The sequence below is a fragment of the Oxyura jamaicensis genome, chromosome 11 (genome assembly GCF_011077185.1).
Source record: "Oxyura jamaicensis isolate SHBP4307 breed ruddy duck chromosome 11, BPBGC_Ojam_1.0, whole genome shotgun sequence".
Lineage (NCBI taxonomy): Eukaryota > Metazoa > Chordata > Aves > Anseriformes > Anatidae > Oxyura > Oxyura jamaicensis.
The window spans coordinates 6,282,485-6,300,988 of NC_048903.1; the positions used below are offsets into that span (position 1 = coordinate 6,282,485).

The window sequence follows — 18,504 nt, forward strand, 5'->3', positions numbered from 1 at the left end:
CAACAAAATCTTACCACTAACAAACCTTTAGGGTTTATTTTTGGTGTGTGGGTTGAAATTTATGATTTTTATAAAAAAAAAAAAAAAAAAAAAAAAAAACTTTTTTTTTTTTTTTACTCTGGTAAGGCTTTGAAATTGTTTTCCTAATCATAGCAATTTAAAACAGCTGGACAGCACATTCAGGAAGCATTACAAAAACAGAATTTTAGAATGTGTGCTGCATGCCAAGTTAGGTCCCAGTCATAAAGTCTAGAATATTGCTAATAAAAGTCACAGAAGTATGAAACAGAATTCAATAAAGAATCCATAAATTTGAGTTGGAATTCTGAAGAAATCACCAGTCTTAAAATTTATATTATTTTATTTGACTTCTAGGTTTCTAGGGTTAGCTTAAACCAGATTTCCAAGTCTTTGTCTAAAATAATAGTATGTAATAACATCTAATTTTAATTACAGTTTATAATTACAGGTGAGTACATGGTTCCAGTAGATGTGAATTTGGCAAAATATTGAAGTGTGAGACTTGCAATAAATCTGAAAGAATATTAAGCTTTCTGAAGCTTGTAGCTCTGTCTACACTGACAGCTTTTTTACTATGTCACCAGGCAAACTTTATACCAGCCAAGCTTTAGCTATCTGGAGTCAGCTCTGTAAACTACCAGCTTTCAGTTTTACTGGGTGAAAGGAAAATTTATAAACAATGTGATTTGTTGTTGAAAAATAGCATCTCATTTGAAAATATGAAAATACATCACTGGGAAACAGGAGGTCATAAGTCTTCTTCTTTATGGCAATAGAACAAATCACTTCTCAAACATTTAAATGACAGCTGCTCCAAGTTGTACACAGCCTTTGTGTTGATTTATAGGACATTCAGGACTTCTGTGTTTCCTCTTTACACAACTGAATTCCCCTGAAATTGCAAGAACTGCCCACGATCAGGGCTGAGAAGACAAAATGCATTGGAAGAGGATGCAGGGATAAGATTCCTTTAGCTTTCCTCTAGTGCTACAGGTAACAGCAGAGCCAGCTGAGTAGGCAGGAACAAAATGTGCTCAGTTCTCAACGAAGAACTGTGTTTTGAAAGGCAGTATTAATACTTAGAAGGGAAAAGAAATACATATCCTTCAATTGAAAAGGAGACATCGAGACAAGGACGGCAAAATGGCATGTATTCTAGGAATGAGGGCCTCTGCTACCAGTTGTAAATGTATCTTCCTCTGATCCAGATGTTACTGAATGAGACACCTAGAAAGGGCAGCCCTCAGCATTGGCAATATCCACATGACTTGTTTGTGTATAATTCTCTCAAATTTCATTAGATTCCGGACGAGATTAGTCAGGAAATTTCAGAAAAACAATTGAAAAAACAGTCTTGCCATATAACATTTAGAAGAAAAAAACTTAGAAAGCCTGCCAGTTCTCTTGTGGGAATAGAGGATATAGCAACTTTTTTTTTTATTCTATAAAACATGTCCTTTAAATATTTACTAGACTTGTATTTTCTATATGTGGCCAGGTCCCAAGCAAAGCCCTCTACATCTCACTGAAGTATGCTTAAGAACACTCACTGCATATGTAATTAGAGTATTAAAGGATCCAGATGTGAAGTAGAAAAACAACTGTGTCTATTATAGCTGAATTTCAAACTACTGGAGCAAGATCAAGCAGGAAAGCTGTGGTTTATTCCAGAGCACCACCCACACGATCCTCTGAGTAGGTTACCAAGCGGCAGTAAATCTCCCCAGTACAACGCAAAACAAAGCTGTCACATCTGATTAAATTCCCTGTGACTGAGTGGCTAACAGACATTTTTCTGGATCTTCTCAAGCTTTAAAAATTAACCTTGTGAAGATGTATAATAAATCTCTAATTAACATCTAATTATTATTTTCTTTGGCTATAGAACATCACATATGAGTCAACAAATTTGAGGAACAGTTACAGGATTATCAGTGCGGGATTAAAATTGAAGTTTCCCTTTAGAACGAGGCACAGTTTATTTCTGCACTCAAACTTTACAGAAGTAACATTCTGACAGGCGTTACGGGGCAGGCGTTAACAGAAAACAGTAGCTACGGCGGTGCTGCTGAAAACGTGGAGGCCTCGACAAATATGCTATTAAATTCGAAGGAGTTTATAGGAAGCCTTAGTTTCCATCTAAAAGATAATTTTTGCACTTGTAATGGACAATAGGGGTGTTATTTCCCGAAAACGTACGAGTGGGGTGGGCTGTGAGGAGCGGAGTGAGCTGTGAGGAGAGGGAGCGGGCGGTGAGGGGAGGGGCGCCCGGGCGGGCTGAGGAGAGGGAGCGGGCTGCGAGGAGCGGGATGGGCTCTGAGGAGAGGGGAGCCCGGGTGGGCTCCGAGGGGGCTCTGCGGAGGCCGCACCCTCGCCCCGGGCTGCGCAGGGACGGGCACGGCTGAAAGAGCCCCCCATGACCTGGGAGAGCCGCTCGCGAGGGGAACCGCCCGCTCCCCCCGCTCACCGGCGCGGGGCGCGCCCTCACCGCCGCAGCTCACGGCCGCCGCTCCGCATGCGCCGTGGCACCTCCGGGCCGCCAGGGGGCGCCGCAGCACCGCGGCCCCATCTCCCCCCCCCACACACCCCGGCGCCGCGACAACAGCGCGGCCTGGCCGGGCCGGCCGCTGGCGCCATGGGCAAGAAGCACAAGAAGCACAAGTCGGACAAGCACCCCTACGAGGGTGGGTGGGAGGTCGGCGGCTGGGGGGCCTGCAGGGAAGAAGGGAGCGAGCGAGGCGGGCGTGGGGTCTCGGCCCGCGGCCTGGCCGGGCCCGCCGGCCTTGGGCTGCGGCTGACGGGCGGGGAGCTGCCGGCCCTCAGCCCGGGCTGGGCTGCGTGTGCCCGGCTGCGGGGAGGGCGCTGCTGCCGGGCCTGCAAGGCGGGGGGGGCTCTGCGCCTGTGGCAGCCCCGGGGAACCGTCTGGCGGAGGCAAAGCTGTCCCTGTGTTGTTATCCGGGTGGAGTGCGAGTGTTTTCTGCGCTGCTCATGTGCCTTATTTCTCTGCTATCCTAAGAATACGTAGAAAAGCCCCTGAAGCTGGTGCTGAAAGTTGGAGGAAGTGAAGTTGCCGAGCTCTCCACTGGAAACACAGGACTTGATTCAAGCCTATACGATGACAAATCCGAGCACGAGAAGCACAAAGACAGAAAGCGGAAAAAGAGGAAGAAAGGAGAGAAACAAGTTCCTGGAGAAGAAAAGGAGAAAAGAAAGAGAAAAGTTAAGGTATGCATTCGTACTATTGCGTTTAAGCCCTCCACCCCCTCCCCCCCCCCCCCCCCCCCCCCCCCCCCCCCAAAAATAAATCTTCAGCTTTCTCTAGACCTCTTGTCAGATGGTGAGCAGATATGACTAACTTGTATCCTTAAACTGGAGTCCATTCAGAGTGCATATGCTGGTTCTGCCAATGCCTTTCCTCCAGGTACTTTCAGAAAAAGATGAGTAAAGCCATCTGAAATAGTGGCCAGTATAAACAAAGAAAATTAAAAACAGAAACAATTTTCACGTCTAAATAAATTAATTTACATAAAATGAAGCCTTACTAGTTCTTAATTAAAAAGAAGGAAATATATTTCCCTTTGGGAGTTCCTTAGCTGATAAGAAATTATACCGTACTTATTTGAAGCATTAGAGGTACCCCTCGTTTTAAACTTCCTGTCTCTTTCCTACTAGTTTTTCTAAAAGCTTCAAAATAATCGTAGGGGCTTCAATGGAGATAATTCTCTGTGCAGAATTGTTCCGCTCATACTATAAAAGTCTGTCATGTTTTAAAATAATAATAATACTGGGATAGATTGTTATATAGCTGAATTAAAGTACTGTCCAGTAGATGGAGACAGTACATAAAGAATACAGGGCCTTACAATTACTTTAAAAAAATAAAAATGCTAGATTGTATTGAAAAATCTGGAGAGCATTACATGCAGTAATAATACTGGTTTGGAGGTTCCCTGAGCTTCTATAACAATCTTTCTCTTGCTAGGACGATAAAAAGAAACGTGATCGAGACCACCCAGACAGCGATGGAGAGCAGGAACTGAAATGTCAGACCCCTATCAGGTTGGAATTGCCACCAGAGAAACCATTGACAAGTACTTTATCAAAACAGGAAGGTAGGAAAAAAATTACATTTTGTTTATCCTTGGTTAATTCCAGTTTTCTGCAATTGACTTATGTTTTGTTTGTTTCTGTAGCAACTGTCTTGACTTTTTTTTGCCATCCCAATGTTCTTCCCCATCTTACAGAAATACATGAAACTATGTCACCATGTACTTCTTTTGCAAAAGGGTATCTAGTGTCTGTGTCAGTGTGTGCAGGGTATTAAGGTCAATGAGAATAGGAGATCCCCTACATATCCTGTTGTTTTTGCAACCTTTTTTTTTGTTGTTGTTGTTAATCAGGAATTCTCAATTTAGATCAGTTTTACTTGATTGCTAATATCTTGGAAGTTTAGTACCACTTGCTGTCAGTTCTGTTTCACATCCTTTCTCCCCCGCCTTCTTTTTGGTCTAGAGGTGGAGCAGACACCACTTCAGGAAGCTCTGAATCAACTCATGAGGCAGCTGCAGAGGTAAATATCCATGCTACAGGCTTTCAGAGCTATGAAATGAATATAACATACATTAAGAGAAGAAGCTTATAAAAAGCTGACTGAAAATGTCGCTAAATATTATGCTGACATGACTATTTTAGAAATTGAAGTACTAGTTTAAGAATACATAGTTAGAGTTTCTGCTCAGTTTAGGCTTCTTGTAGTCATGTCAGTTTTAAGTTTAAAGTAATTTTAGAAAACCCTTGAAAAAACAAAAAAAACAACAACACATACACAAAAAAATCTGTTCTAGAATAGAACCTCAGCAGCTCATCAGCCTAACCTGACTCCACAGAGAAAATACCAAGCAACTAAATTTGATGTTAATGCTATTAGAAGCACCCATGAACATCAGTGTACATCAGAGATCACAGAAAGCCTTGGAAACATTTTAACGTAAAAAAGAATGTTAAAATTGTGTGAACTGAAAATGAACAGAATTATAAATACATATGTTCTATCACAGATTTTGGCAACAAGCTTTCCCTTCTGTTAATTTCAGGGGAAGAAAATTAATGAATGACAGGTATACGTTCTTATCGCATTTGTTCCCTTTATTTTTCATCGACCAAAGTATAGCATAAAACCACTCGTGGAAAGACCAAAACTTCAAAAGAATGTTTTTTATTTTTAAATCTTTTGAAGAATACAGATAGTTATCCAACTGTAGAACTAACTCCTAAAATATGTTTGTAGCACTTTTCTGGTATATGGGTTTGTTATGGAATCTTTCCAGCCTTCAAAAGTGAAAGACTGTGCTGACACAAGCCATTTCTGGCTTTATGCTTTTGATTCCTTTTCAGCCTAGTCTGTTCCTTTCTATTTAATTCCAAGCTCAATATGTTCTTTATTATAAAGTCAAAACATAAAATGTCTTTTCATATCTTAACAGAAAGGATCCAAGTTCTTTCTTTTCATTTCCTGTGACTGACTTTATTGCTCCTGGCTATTCCATGATCATTAAAAATCCAATGGATTTTAGTACAATGAAAGAGAAGATCAAGAACAATGGGTACCAGTCCATAGAAGAATTAAAGGTAATTCTGTAAATTTCATTTTGACTAGAGATGGATTATGGTCAGTTTACTTTAGCTCTAGAATTTTATAAGAATATGAAGTTACCAAAAAGAACCAATACTTCGGCATGAAGAAATATTTCTTCTTGACTTTTTTTGTGAGAAAGAGGTTTTGCATCAAAACTTTAAAAATTAGAAACAATGCTTAACATTTAGGAATATTTTCAGGATGGTATTGGGAGGCTAGTTTTCAGAGGAGTTTGATTTACTTATTTCTGTTTAAATCTTTAATTAAATACATTTAAATTCATTTAAAAGGTTCTTTGAAGTTCTTTTTCACTAAAGCTCTAGATAAATCATTTGCAACAAGGATTTTAATACAGCATGCTGTAAAATTTTAACTTTAATTCCAAATTTATTAATGTTTGCATAGGAAAACTTCAAACTGATGTGTACTAATGCAATGACGTACAACAAACCAGACACCATTTACTACAAAGCTGCAAAAAAACTGCTGCACTCAGGGATGAAGATACTTAGCCAGGTAATAGAAAATTACAAAACAAACTATTAAAAGATACCCTTCTTACCTTTTGACTCTTCATTCTGCTTTTCTTACAGGGATCTCATGAAAATGAATGAAAACTTGCTTAATATTTGTCAAATGCTTGCATATTAGGATTTCATTGTATTAAAAGCTCATGCTTTAGTACTGCTAGAAGATCACTTATTTGCATTTAATATTTGATTTTTCTAAATTGTCTTTATACTTGCTAGTAAAGAAAGAAAGGATTAAAATTAAATCTCTGCAGGTAAGTTAAGAAAAGATTGATTGAAGTAGGAAACAGAAAGATTCTGCTGTGTTTTTTAGGAGAGGATTCAGAGCCTGAAACAAAGTATAGAATTCATGGCTGATCTGCAGAAGACAAGGAAACAGAAAGACAAGATGGAACAGCAACTAACTGGAGAAGATGAAAATGGTTCTGGGAAAGACAAAGGAGAATCTGTGGATGGTGATACCAAAGCATTCAAAACACCCAACAAAGAACACAAAAAGTGAAGTATTGTCTCATTACTGATTACAGGATACACCTCTTTAAAGGCACTGAAAGATGACAGCTATTAGGGACTAGTAGATGTGGGTTTCTCTGGTACAGGATATACACTGAGTCCTTCATCTCAAGGGAGCAGCATGTATATAGAGCATTCTTGTATACCAAAAATATATGTAGAATCTTTTATATAGTACCATCATTTTTTGTGGAGGTAACCCTGTACTGGTCATCAACTCCATTCCTGCAGTTATTTTCTATTTTAGTGTCTCGTTCACATAGACAGCACTGTTTTGAAGAAAACTTATATCCCAGTACAAAATAATTGTTTAGCCATTTGCATGTACCAATTCTTTTGTGCATAATACTTGTATTTGAAACTTGTAAATGCGTAGCTACAGAACATATACTTTCTAAATTATCTTTTAATATCTATAAATACTTCTGTTAATGTTCCGAAATACTAGTGAATTCATTTTCACAGATTCAAAAATAGATACTAAAATCCAGAATATACAAATTAATTTTACCCAAAATATCCATGCTTGTTTTGTGGGAGTAATGATGTATAATCTGACAAGCTGCCAAACTAGGACATCTGCATGGCTAAAGTAAGCTAAACAAAGGCCTTTACAGTCACTAATTTAAAAAGATTTTTGTATAAGTAGTGTCTGTCACATTTTTTCCTGCTATATTAAAACAGTTTGCATAGTTGACAGGAAAAAAAATCCACTTTATCCTTTCCTGATAGTTAGCTAATTGGTGTCTGTTAAAGCTAGTAATTAAGACACAATTTTATTCACAGGAAAGACAAAGATCTACTTGAAGACAAATTAAGAAACAATAGCCTGGAAAGGGAACAAGAGCAGATTGATCGCATTGTTAGAGAATCTGGAGGAAAGCTAACAAGACGACTTGCGAACAGCCAGGTAAGCCTTGGGGTGTTTGCTAACTCCATTCACTTTTTCATGGACCAGGCTCACTTAGCATCTTAAGTCAGTTGAAACTCAAGGGGTGCTTTTACTACAGCTTACATCATTTTACATGAGTAATCATGTCCAAGATAAGAGGGGGATGGGGAGAAGGAAGGATACCCATTGAGCGCATGCTGGCTTTCATCAGCAGAGCAAGTTCAGCTTAAGTTTCCTGTTTTTTTTAATAAAACAGCATAAAAGGTTGAATACTAAGAACTTCCAAAAATATCTCAAATCTGATCTGAAAAAAAAAAAAAATTTGCTCTTAGTTCTGAATTTTGAAGCAGTCAGATGTCTGAGCAAAGACTGTTAAATATATAGGAGGGGGAACCCAGTTTGGTAAAATTGGGCCTACTTTTCTATCAGGTATGAGTTATGTATTAGTCTTTACAGAAATGTTACTATTTTTGTAACTTGTTAATTCCTAGATCAGTAACAGTTACCTAGTGAGAGTAAAAACAGTAGGAGCATTCACTTTGAATCGGACTGATCTTTCCAAACTGCTTTCTAATTCATACAGTTGAGAGTGTTTTATTAGAGGTATTTATAAAACTAAGAGCTGTAAATTTCAACTGGTGTATAAACTAAAATCTTACTTCAGTGTGAATTTGAAAGAAGAAAGCCAGATGGTACAACAACTCTGGGCCTTCTTAATCCAGTCGACCTTACGGCAGGAGGTAAGTTGGCATGGTTCAGGTAACAAATAGTTTCCACCTACCTGTTCTGTAGCTTTTTTGCTGGGGTAGATGCGTGAATGGTGCCTAGCATTCAGATGGTTCTTACTAGCCTGGTAATTTGAATTTTAAAAGTTGCAGCTGATCACTGTTAGGAGGAACAGGAGAGAGCCCTCAGTGGCTATTGCTTCTCCATTTTGCATCACCTGTTCGTGGGAGGTGTGAGAGACTTATTCTGCTATAGAGATGGAACTACCAGTCATGCTAGGGCACATTTAATTTCTGGACTACCCTTAAGTCAGGATCATTTGTAGAGTGAAGTCTGGGACCTGAAGGGTCACAGACCTTTCGAGAACTGGGAACCATCTGGGACCTCAATCATTTGTCACATCAGTGCCATCTGTGTAGTCCCACTAGCTAGAAGAGTGCAGGTGCTTGATTAACTGTCAACTCACTCCAGACCTTGTCAGATCAACTCTGCAATAGAATGAAACCTTGCTGAAAGTTTGACTTGTCCATTCCCCTAATTTGTGCAGTAGGAAATCTCGGCAAGAATAAATAAATTTGTCTGTCACATTTACAATCAGATCCTCTTTAACAATAAAGCCTTTGTTAGGGGAGGCAGGAAGGAAGAAAATTAGTAGTGAAAACATCTAAGTTAAATCTTCTGTCCTTACCTAGCGTTATCACTTGAACTGGTATTATCATCGCTTGCTTAAGTCTGACTTCATGTTCAAGACTACACATAGATAGACTTTAATACGAAACAGTTGGACAAAAATGCACTTGGGGTTGTATCCTGAAGTTTCTGGCTATGAGTATTAAATGAGTTTGGATGTCTTCCTATGTCAGTTAACTATGCCATCATTACTTTTGTATTTTGATTATATCCTATAGAACCAGGTTACTGCCCTGTGAAGCTGGGTATGACAGCAGGGAGACTTCAGTCAGGAGTTAATACGTTACAAGGGTTCAAAGAAGATAAAAGAAACAAGGTTACTCCAGGCAAGTGCTGAATTATTATTTTTTGTTATTATTTTAATTCTTTTTATATAAACAAAATAAGTCGATCTCATTCCTCGTACAGTTTTGAACTTATTCTTTAATGATAAAGCACATCTTTGCATATATTTATCACACAACTAAACAGCACATCACAAACTTACACGTACAAAATGGGAGGCACATTCAATAAAATCTTCACCTACATTGAGAAGAGGAACCATACCAGTGAGGTACAAAGGTTTTTGCTAAACATGTTTTCATCTTAAGAACTGTGTTCTAGAAATTACTTTGGGGGGATTGTTTTACAACCGCTTCTCACTTTTATCTGATACGTGCATACCAGAGGTGATAATTAGTGCTGTTGTTATTCATTAGTGACATACTTGAATTATGGACCTTATAGTTCCTATGCTCCGACATACGATTCTACTTTTGCCAACATCAGCAAAGAAGATTCTGACTTAATCTATTCAACGTATGGGGAAGACTCTAATCAAGGATCTTTCAGGTAATCAAACAGCTAGGATGTCTATTACAGTTTTCATGTTCAGAAGCAGTTTTGTGCAAATCTCTGCATGGACTGCATCTTTGCTGCTGGAATGATGTTGCTACTGTCTTACAGCCTACTGTGTTTTTGTTAGTTTTAAGAGCAAAAAGTAAGAGAATTTGTATGTGATGTAAAATTAGCCAGGGTTGAAGGATCTTTATGGTACCAATACATAAGAGCATAGAGTCTAGCACTTAATTATATTCGTAACTAATTAATTCTGAAGGACTCATGTTCGAAACCAGAAAAATTGTTGAGGTCAGACAAACTGAATTTTTAAATGTTAATGAGTTTTATTACTGCCTTGAGAAAAAGTCATCTTTGTTAACGTCAAATAGTGACCACATTACTGTGGTTACAGTGAGAGATCTGAGTCCAGACATAGTGATTCCTAATTTCATTCTTAAATAACGTCTATACTGCTTGATTGATTTTCCTACTATTTGCTATGGCAAAAATAATTCCCATGGCTGCTATTATTCTTGCTTGTAAAAATGTCAGAATGTAAGTCCTTTTGTTTTATGAGAACTCATAGAATAGAAGACAGTAGTACAAACTCGTATGAAATATAGGAATACTTAAGTACAGCGCAAATGTTAAGTGCCTGTGCAACTTTGCTGTCAGTTTCACGCAGCTGCCTAAAGCAGTATACTTTTAGTCCTTTTTCAGGTTTTGTAAGTAATCTGAATGGGTCCCTAGGCTACAAAAGCCATAGATAATTAAACAAAAGCAAGTTATTTAGATTAAATTCTATGCTGTTTTTTTGTGTTTTCCATTCTGTAAATATTGGTCTACCTTCCTTAACTATCTTTTAATCTTCTAGTATTCATGAATTTTTGATGAAATCACAAGATTATCCTTTCCTAATGGCTGATAGTTTGCTTGATGTTCTAACTAAAGGAGGACACTCTAGATCTCTCAGAGAACTTGAAGCGGTAAGAGTGAGTTTGTGGACTTTCTAGTCTTTATTTTTGCACATAAGCCACAAAGCTAGAGAAAGATGATACTGATCCTATTGATTGGCCCCCTTTTAAGTGGTAAAATTTGGAAGTGAAGACACCTTTGTCTCCAGTGGATGGGTTTTCTGGGAGGAGATTATGCTGGTTTGTTAATTAAGGAACTGTGAATAATTACAAAATATTGGAAGTTACCCAGAGTCCCATGGCCTTTTTCTATCTATTCTGGCACTAGTGCTTAGAAAGAAAACAGCAATACGGGCCTTAGAGACAAGGCAAGCCCAGGTTTTTTTGTTAGTTTCCATGAAAAGTTTCGCATGCCCCTAGCAGCCACTGTTCATGTCGGAATTACTACCTAGTTTTTTTTTTAATAGTTAGCACATACTTGAGTTTAAAAGTACTGCACTATGAAAAAACACTGAATAGGTAGTCCTCAGATGCTCCTGAGACTCAGTACCCACATATGCCAAACATGACTCGAATCAGAGGATCTGATGAGGTGAACAGAATGAGACTAAAACTTCATTCACAATCCTAGAATTAGTCGAGCATCTCCAGAGGGCAGTTACTGCTAACTAAAAGTGTTCATTTGACCTACTTCCACATGAATGGAAACTTGAAATACAGATCATAGCTTCTTAGTAATGGTTCATATACCAGCTAAACTAATACTGGAAATAGCTCATAGAGCAAAGATCAGCCTCTAGCCTCCAGTTCAGAGCTTTGCTTAGCATTACTCTTTTCTGGTACCCAATAGTGACACTGACTTACAGGGTTCAGTTGCTATTGGTGCAAAATATTAAGAAATAGGTATGTATTGAAGTGGTCTATTTCAGCCTCTAATCATCATGCTTCCTTTCCTCCCTTCTCCCCAGTACATAATCTTTGAGCTGATGGCACTGGGGAAAAACACATGGATGTTTGCAGAGAGTAATAAAATGCATGCTATAAAAATGTAATTTTAGCCAACATTGGTATCTGAAAATGCCTTCTAAAAATAGTTGCTTTGTAATGTGGTTTTACAAAGAAAGCTTGCACCATTTACCTCAGTTTAAAATACCATATTGTAAGGTGTTACTTTGACCTTAAGGAAAAGTTAAGTTTTAATGCCTGCTGCTTTTAAAACCCTTTGTTATTCAGCCCCTGGAGGAAAGTGAAGGCCCACATGAGAGAAGTGATGCAATAAAAGATGTAAAGGTAAGATTCTTCTATATCTATTAGCTACTGTAAGCAACGTGTCTAGCTGGTCAGTTATAAAACTGCCAACAATTGTAAAGCCTATGAAGCAACATTGGAAACTTGATTGTAAATATACACAATGTAAATCATGACAACTGCATGCTATTTTGGAGAATCTCCAAAATCTTCAAAAAGTTAATTCTTAAATTAGACTGTATGTCAATGGAAGTGGACGAAAATGCTTTTATATACTTCTGTCTGCAATTATTATACAATCCACTGGCTTTTCTGGTTGGCAGCTGTAGTTATTCTAATTACTCCTAAAAATGATTTCTTTTAACATTAACTTGTAATAAGTATAAAATACCATACCCAGTGACTTTGAGTCACATTCTCAACTAGCTTGTGTCACTGTAGGCATACAAAATATCTCTAAATTCATTCCACCTGACAAACTTTGTTCAGTTAGAGAAAGTGTAGTAGTAGTTCTACTGAAAGGCTGCTCTCCTGAAGCTATAACCTGCTGCCCGTTCCCAGGCTGTTTTTGACTTTTGGTCTCAGATCATACATAAGTTCTGTTCTAGGTGAGATACCAATTTTTGAGTATGAAATAGTCAGCTGAGTAATTAGAGAACAGTAGAAGTTTCATAGGGTATCTTTACTTCTTTCCTGCTATAAGTTGACTTATTTTTTTCAGACCTCATTGATTTTAACTAATTTGGTATTCTGACTTCCCCAAAACAACTTTGTTGTTTCAAGACTGATCTAATATTATGTAAATTATTTCTTGCTGCTTTTTTAGATTATGGAAATTGACATTGCAACAAGGTTGGACTCTGCTAATAATGACAGACTCACAGCACTAAAAGCTGTTACAAACTTTGGCATGCCTGTAGAAGAGTTTGATTCTGAGGGTAAGTTATCTTGGTACTAGCAATTCTGATGTGTCTGTAACCTTTAATGAAAGGTAATTAATGTTCTCAGTCTCCTTGCATATTCAGTCTTATGTATTTTATATCATAATGTAAATAAACACACACTCTTACTAACAGGACTTTTCTTCATTAAACAGAGGCTGAAATTTTCCAGAGGAAACTTGATGAAACAACAAAGCTTCTCAGAGAACTTCAGGATGCTCAAAATGAACGACTAAGTACAAAACCACCCCCGAACATGATTTGCCTTCTGGGTCCATCTTACAGAGAGATGCACTTAGGTAAATATACTTTTTCTGCTCATTTTTGGGGAAGGGATTAAGTCTCAGTGTTTATCAAGGCAAAACTTTAACAGTCGGGAGTCTCTGCCCTGTTGGGTATAGTAGACTCATTTGTTGTATGGAAAGCCAGATGCCAGTTTTAAACAGTAATGACAAGTATTTCTTTACTAAGTGAATTTCCCTAAAATTGAGAACTTTCTCAATGCCCCAGGGCAGATAGCCAAGCACTTCTAACTTCATGATTTTTCCAGTCTTTGAACAGGAGTAATTTAAATGTTAACAAGTTTTTACTGTAAGGATAGTTTTCTTCTAGTCTAGTCTATTTTATTATAACCAATGAATAGCAATCACTCTTCAATTATTTGCGTAAAGCCACTTCCTCCAGAGCTCAGTTCCACAGCCTGTGTTAACAGCAGCCTTCTCTGACAGGACTGCGTGAAGAGAGTGTCTATTCTGTGAGTAAAACTAAATTGTGCAATATCCACTGCAGTGTATGTGGCCTAAAATTGCTAGCTCACTGAGAAAAGATAAAATCCCCATTATTGCAGAAATATGACCAATGTTGGTCCAGTTCTATGTCAGTGATTTTATATATGCATGCTTGTACATGTAGCCTATGAGTACATCTATTTTTTTTTTTTATAGCGGAGAGAGTAACCAGTAATCTGAAAGAACTGGCCCAACAAGTGACTCCTGGTGACATTGTTAGTACATACGGAATCCGGAAAGCAATGGGAATTTCGATTCCTTTACCTGATACAGAAGATAGTGGGGTAGATCTAACAGATGGTGAGTATACAAAACTGTTTTGTAGCATCTGTTCAACTAAAACAAAACCACATCTGCAAATCATTAGAATGGCTTGTGGTAGAACTTGGCAGTAACTTAGTTCCAGCTTTCAGTTATTCTCTATTTTTTAAAATTTTGTCTTTAATGGAAAGTTGTTGTGCTTGGTCTCAGTCCAAAGTTAATCTTTTGAATATATGGAACTTTGTTTCAACTACTCCAAGTGGTTATTTTATCGTTCATCTTATAGCACTGCCAAATTGTAAAGCTTGGCAAATGTATTAAATTCTAGTTTTTCCATTTAGAGTGAAGTTACAAGAAAAGAGTTAAAATTCCTCACTTGCTAAAATGAGGACATCGTGCTTCCTTCTTCCCCAAGCTTTTGGCTGTGCACGCCTTTTGCTTAATTTGGCCAGCTGTAGTGCTTTTCAGTTGACAGCATCAACTCATTTATCCAGCACGAAGTAACTACTGTTTTTGCTGGATTGACGAGTTTGTTCAGTGGAAAACCTAAGTGCCAGAACCAGATCTCCCCCTTGTGGCAGCGGCTTATTAAGCCACGTAAACTGTGAAAGCATTCCTAGAATTTGTGTGTGTCCGCAATTTATAAGACAGGCAAGAATTTAGCTTCAAGAAAGGCAATTCACACAACAAATTTGCACAATATGTAGCTTATAAAAGGTTTCAGGTCTCATGTGACTCAATGAGAAGAACAGGACTGCTTCAGTAACTTCTTTTCAAGGAAACTATGAAATCTCAATTTGACAATTATTGAGCAATTTCTTTTTCATAGTGTACTACAAGCCAGACTATGTAACAAACAAACAAATTCTTGAGCTGTTACAGAACACAGAGTTAACTCAGGACTGTCTGCACAAATAACAAATTACTTTAGAAGTATTATATTGTATATGCACTTCTTTCATTGACAAGTTATAAATATACTTATTAACCTGGTGTCTGTTGTAATCTTTCAGAGTTTCAAGAACCTAAAAAGACTGTCAGCATCACTGAAAATGAATGTGGGCCAGTTAAAGTCTGAAGCTTCAGTTAAGTTTACAGGAGTTTGTTTGATTCTTTTTGAGAACCAGATAAACGTTCTTCAGGTGCATTCACAGAGCATGTGTATATTGTGTGTTAAAGAAACTACTTTTGTTTATTAAATTTTGGAACTGAAATTTGAGTTGGGTTAAGAGTTTCTTCTGCTACTTAAATACATTTAATTATTCTTTTGTCATTTATTATTTTAAAGGACTTAAGCATGTAAGTTTTCCTTCCATTAATATATGTCTGGAAAAGTCAAAGAATGAGTGAAAATGGGGCTATGTATGGCAAAAGGACTCAACCACAACTTTCCAAAAGCACTGCTTTAGCTGTAGTTAATCTTGGTTGAGGCAAAAACCATTAGTATGTGAACATACAAGTTTCCCTTTTTAAAATAACCGTGCAACTCTTATGATCATGAGGGACAGGAAGAAAACAACACTGAATGAAACTGATGTAGCCTGATAAGTTAACAAAAGCTCACCTTTGTAAGACTTTCAGCATAGATTAATTTCCTCATAGATGAGCAGCAACATCCATTCAAAGTATTCTAAAACTTGAAAGCTTTGAAATGCATCATGACAACAGTAAGGTAAGACTAACAAACCCATTGGCTGCCAGTAAGTAAAAATTCCACATTAATGTAGCAATATTAACTCCGGTTGCATGTAGAAAACTAAACACCATCGAAATAGTTATTTTAAGCTTGTTTATCAGAAAGAAGAGCATATTTAGAAAACTAAATGGCAGTTAAAAGATGATTCCCTTGTCACCAAAATTGCTTATAGTGTTAAGTCTGTTTTGTCTACACTCAGGCAGAGAGGAGTTGAAGCATGGTGGCAGTATTACGCAGAGCCAGAGAGTTCTGAACAAGAATTCTTCCTATGGTCTAGTCAATTACTTTCACACACTTGTCCAGTGCTATACCGTTCTACCAGAGACATCATTACCTACTTTTAAATATTGCTTCTTTTTACCCCATAGTATTTATTTATTTGAAGGTTCCAGTGTTACCGTGGAGTGTTAACAGCGATGACATGCAGCAGTTCATCGCCACCTGATTAGCAATGTATAATGTTTGTAGTGGCATGGAACTGAAATGAAGAGGTAACTTAAAGACAAAACAGAATAATGAATTCCACTCGTCATTCCTAGTCTTATGGCCAACATCACCTTTATACTTCCTTTCCTCTTCCTCCTCCTCTGTAAAAAGGAGCTGCAGAGGTGTTTAATTCCAGTTTTAAAATTTCAGTTCTTAAAACTCATTCCAAAAAGTTTGAACTGTCAACCTGAATACTTCTCCAGTAGTTTCAGATATCAAATCATCACAGAATAGTTTTTTGTTTTCTTTAAATAAAATATTAAGTTGTTTTTTTCCCCCACAGTAGTGGCTAATTGTAGCTGATTACTTTGAAATACTTCAGGGAATGATTTTTTTGATAAATATTTAACTCATTTTCACAATACAAGAGAAGGCAAGATGCAAAACGTTATTTGCTCAGTCTATAGCATCTCATTTCCCATCATTTGTCTTTCATATAGTGTAGTAGAAGGCCACAGATGGCAGAAAACAGAGCATGGACATTTTTCTTTAGCTGTTGAATAGATGTATTTTCTACTTAGATAAATTCTCCAAAATAGGAGTATTAAATTTACTTTAAGTAAAAACAATCTCATTAACTCTATGGAGATATATATCATGCCTCCTGTTTATGGGGAAACTTCATCAAAATAATTACAAAAAACAAACAAGTTTCAGGAAGTTCTTTATTTAATGGTAAAAAGAAAAGTTTGTTCTTTAAAATAGATCGCTAATTCAAAACACGTTATTAGCTCTTCAAATTAGATACAATGCCACTTTTACAGTTCAAAAAACCAACATAATGCTGTAAAGATTTTCAAACAAGATTACTGCTTCAATCTTAAGTTTCACAGTTCCTAAGAAACGACTGCTAAAAACGATTACTTAAAGACAGTTGCCATTTAAAGTGAACTTAATGTCTGGTTGAATAGAGCTCTCTTAGTATACACTTCCAGTTCTGCTAAGTTAGTCATTCTCAGATATAACCCTTTTTCTTTACACGTGGTTTCCAACTTTCTCCATTACATAAGCTAAAACTCAGTGAGCGGTGTAAGTACACAATGTCCTTTTAAAACCACGACAACAAGAAAACAAACTACTACGTCCAGTTCAAAAGCTACAGCTTTTTATACCACTTCTGTAAATGAGGTTAAGTTTAAGTTATGCCCAAGCAAGTTATTAGCCTGATAGGCAATATAATGTAAACAAAAGCATTTCAAAATGCTGTTACAGACAGCCCATTTTTTCATAGATAACTTACACCTACATTCTACTAGTTCTGTGAACAGAAACACTTCAGAGCCAGCTCTATTTATAGGCATAATGCACTTTCCAAAATATATTAGAGGCAAATTGGGACTTTACGTAACATATGACATCAAAGACTGCTGAAAGGAGCCTTTGACACATGCATGGTCCTTACAAAACAATAAATATCTCAAGATAAATGCTTGCTGAGCATCTGTTACTACAAATGCACAACATACAAGAGTAGCAGAAGCTGTTTGAAAGTCTATTCAATTGTAACACTGATCTGATGCTGACAAGATGCCGAGTCTGAAACTTCCTTCTTCAGCGGGGTCCGTACATGACTCAGACAACCTCGAACTATGGTTTTCTAACATGCTATTTCCTGTCGGAGGCTTACTACAGACACAGTTTTGACCTACTCAATTGAAAAAGGCTGTAAGCACAAGTTTTAATCCACAGTTGGACAATATCTAGATTTGTTTCTGTCTTGAAACATAGTCACTTCTAAAGAAATTACACAGTAATTAGAACGTGGCAGTAATGCATATGACTGCTTGTTAAAAACTTTTCCAGTATAGTTTAATAAGTGCTGCTTTGTTTGTAGAAGAGTAAGGATTAACAAAGCAGATGTATAACTTACTAACCACTGTGCTGTTTAGTCATACTCCGTGTGGTATGAAGGGGTAAGGGGAGAATCCATCCTTAGTTAATGCATACATTTAGGCATGAGATGTTGTTACAAAATACTGTCATTCCACTAACAGAAAATAGATTGATTACAAGTAGAAAAATACTAATTTAGAATTTTGCCAAAGCTATTAACACAAATAATTTACAAACTAAGAGCAAGTCTATTTCCATGATCATCTTACCAATGCACCAAGCATACTTTTAGTATCGAGGCTCTGCTGAAACGTGTCCATTAAGCATGTTTTTCCACACTTCCTTTTGTAATTTTAAAAACCAAACTGTTCTTAAACTGCATTGCATTTCAAAGGAATTCAAACCAGCAAGTAGCTAGTCAAATTGAAGAAACAAAAATAGAAAATAAAGGAAGAAAAAAAGAAAACCCATCTCAGTTGCAGTTCTGTTTGTACAGTATTAGAAACAG

General features: G+C 37.3%; 1 protein-coding gene across 1 annotated transcript; it reads left to right on the plus strand.

Moving 5' to 3' along the window:
* Positions 1-2,541: 2,541 nt before the first annotated feature.
* Positions 2,542-15,195, plus strand: BRD7 (bromodomain containing 7). The gene is made up of 17 exons (XM_035336374.1): positions 2,542-2,705; positions 3,038-3,246; positions 4,004-4,133; positions 4,534-4,591; positions 5,505-5,649; positions 6,062-6,172; positions 6,500-6,684; positions 7,486-7,609; positions 8,256-8,331; positions 9,226-9,333; positions 9,709-9,841; positions 10,704-10,815; positions 11,977-12,033; positions 12,818-12,929; positions 13,088-13,231; positions 13,877-14,020; positions 14,995-15,195. The coding sequence occupies exons 1-17, from the start codon at positions 2,657-2,659 to the stop codon at positions 15,057-15,059; spliced, it is 1,962 nt and encodes a 653-aa protein (XP_035192265.1). The 5' UTR covers positions 2,542-2,656; the 3' UTR covers positions 15,060-15,195.
* The last annotated feature ends 3,309 nt before the right edge of the window (positions 15,196-18,504 follow it).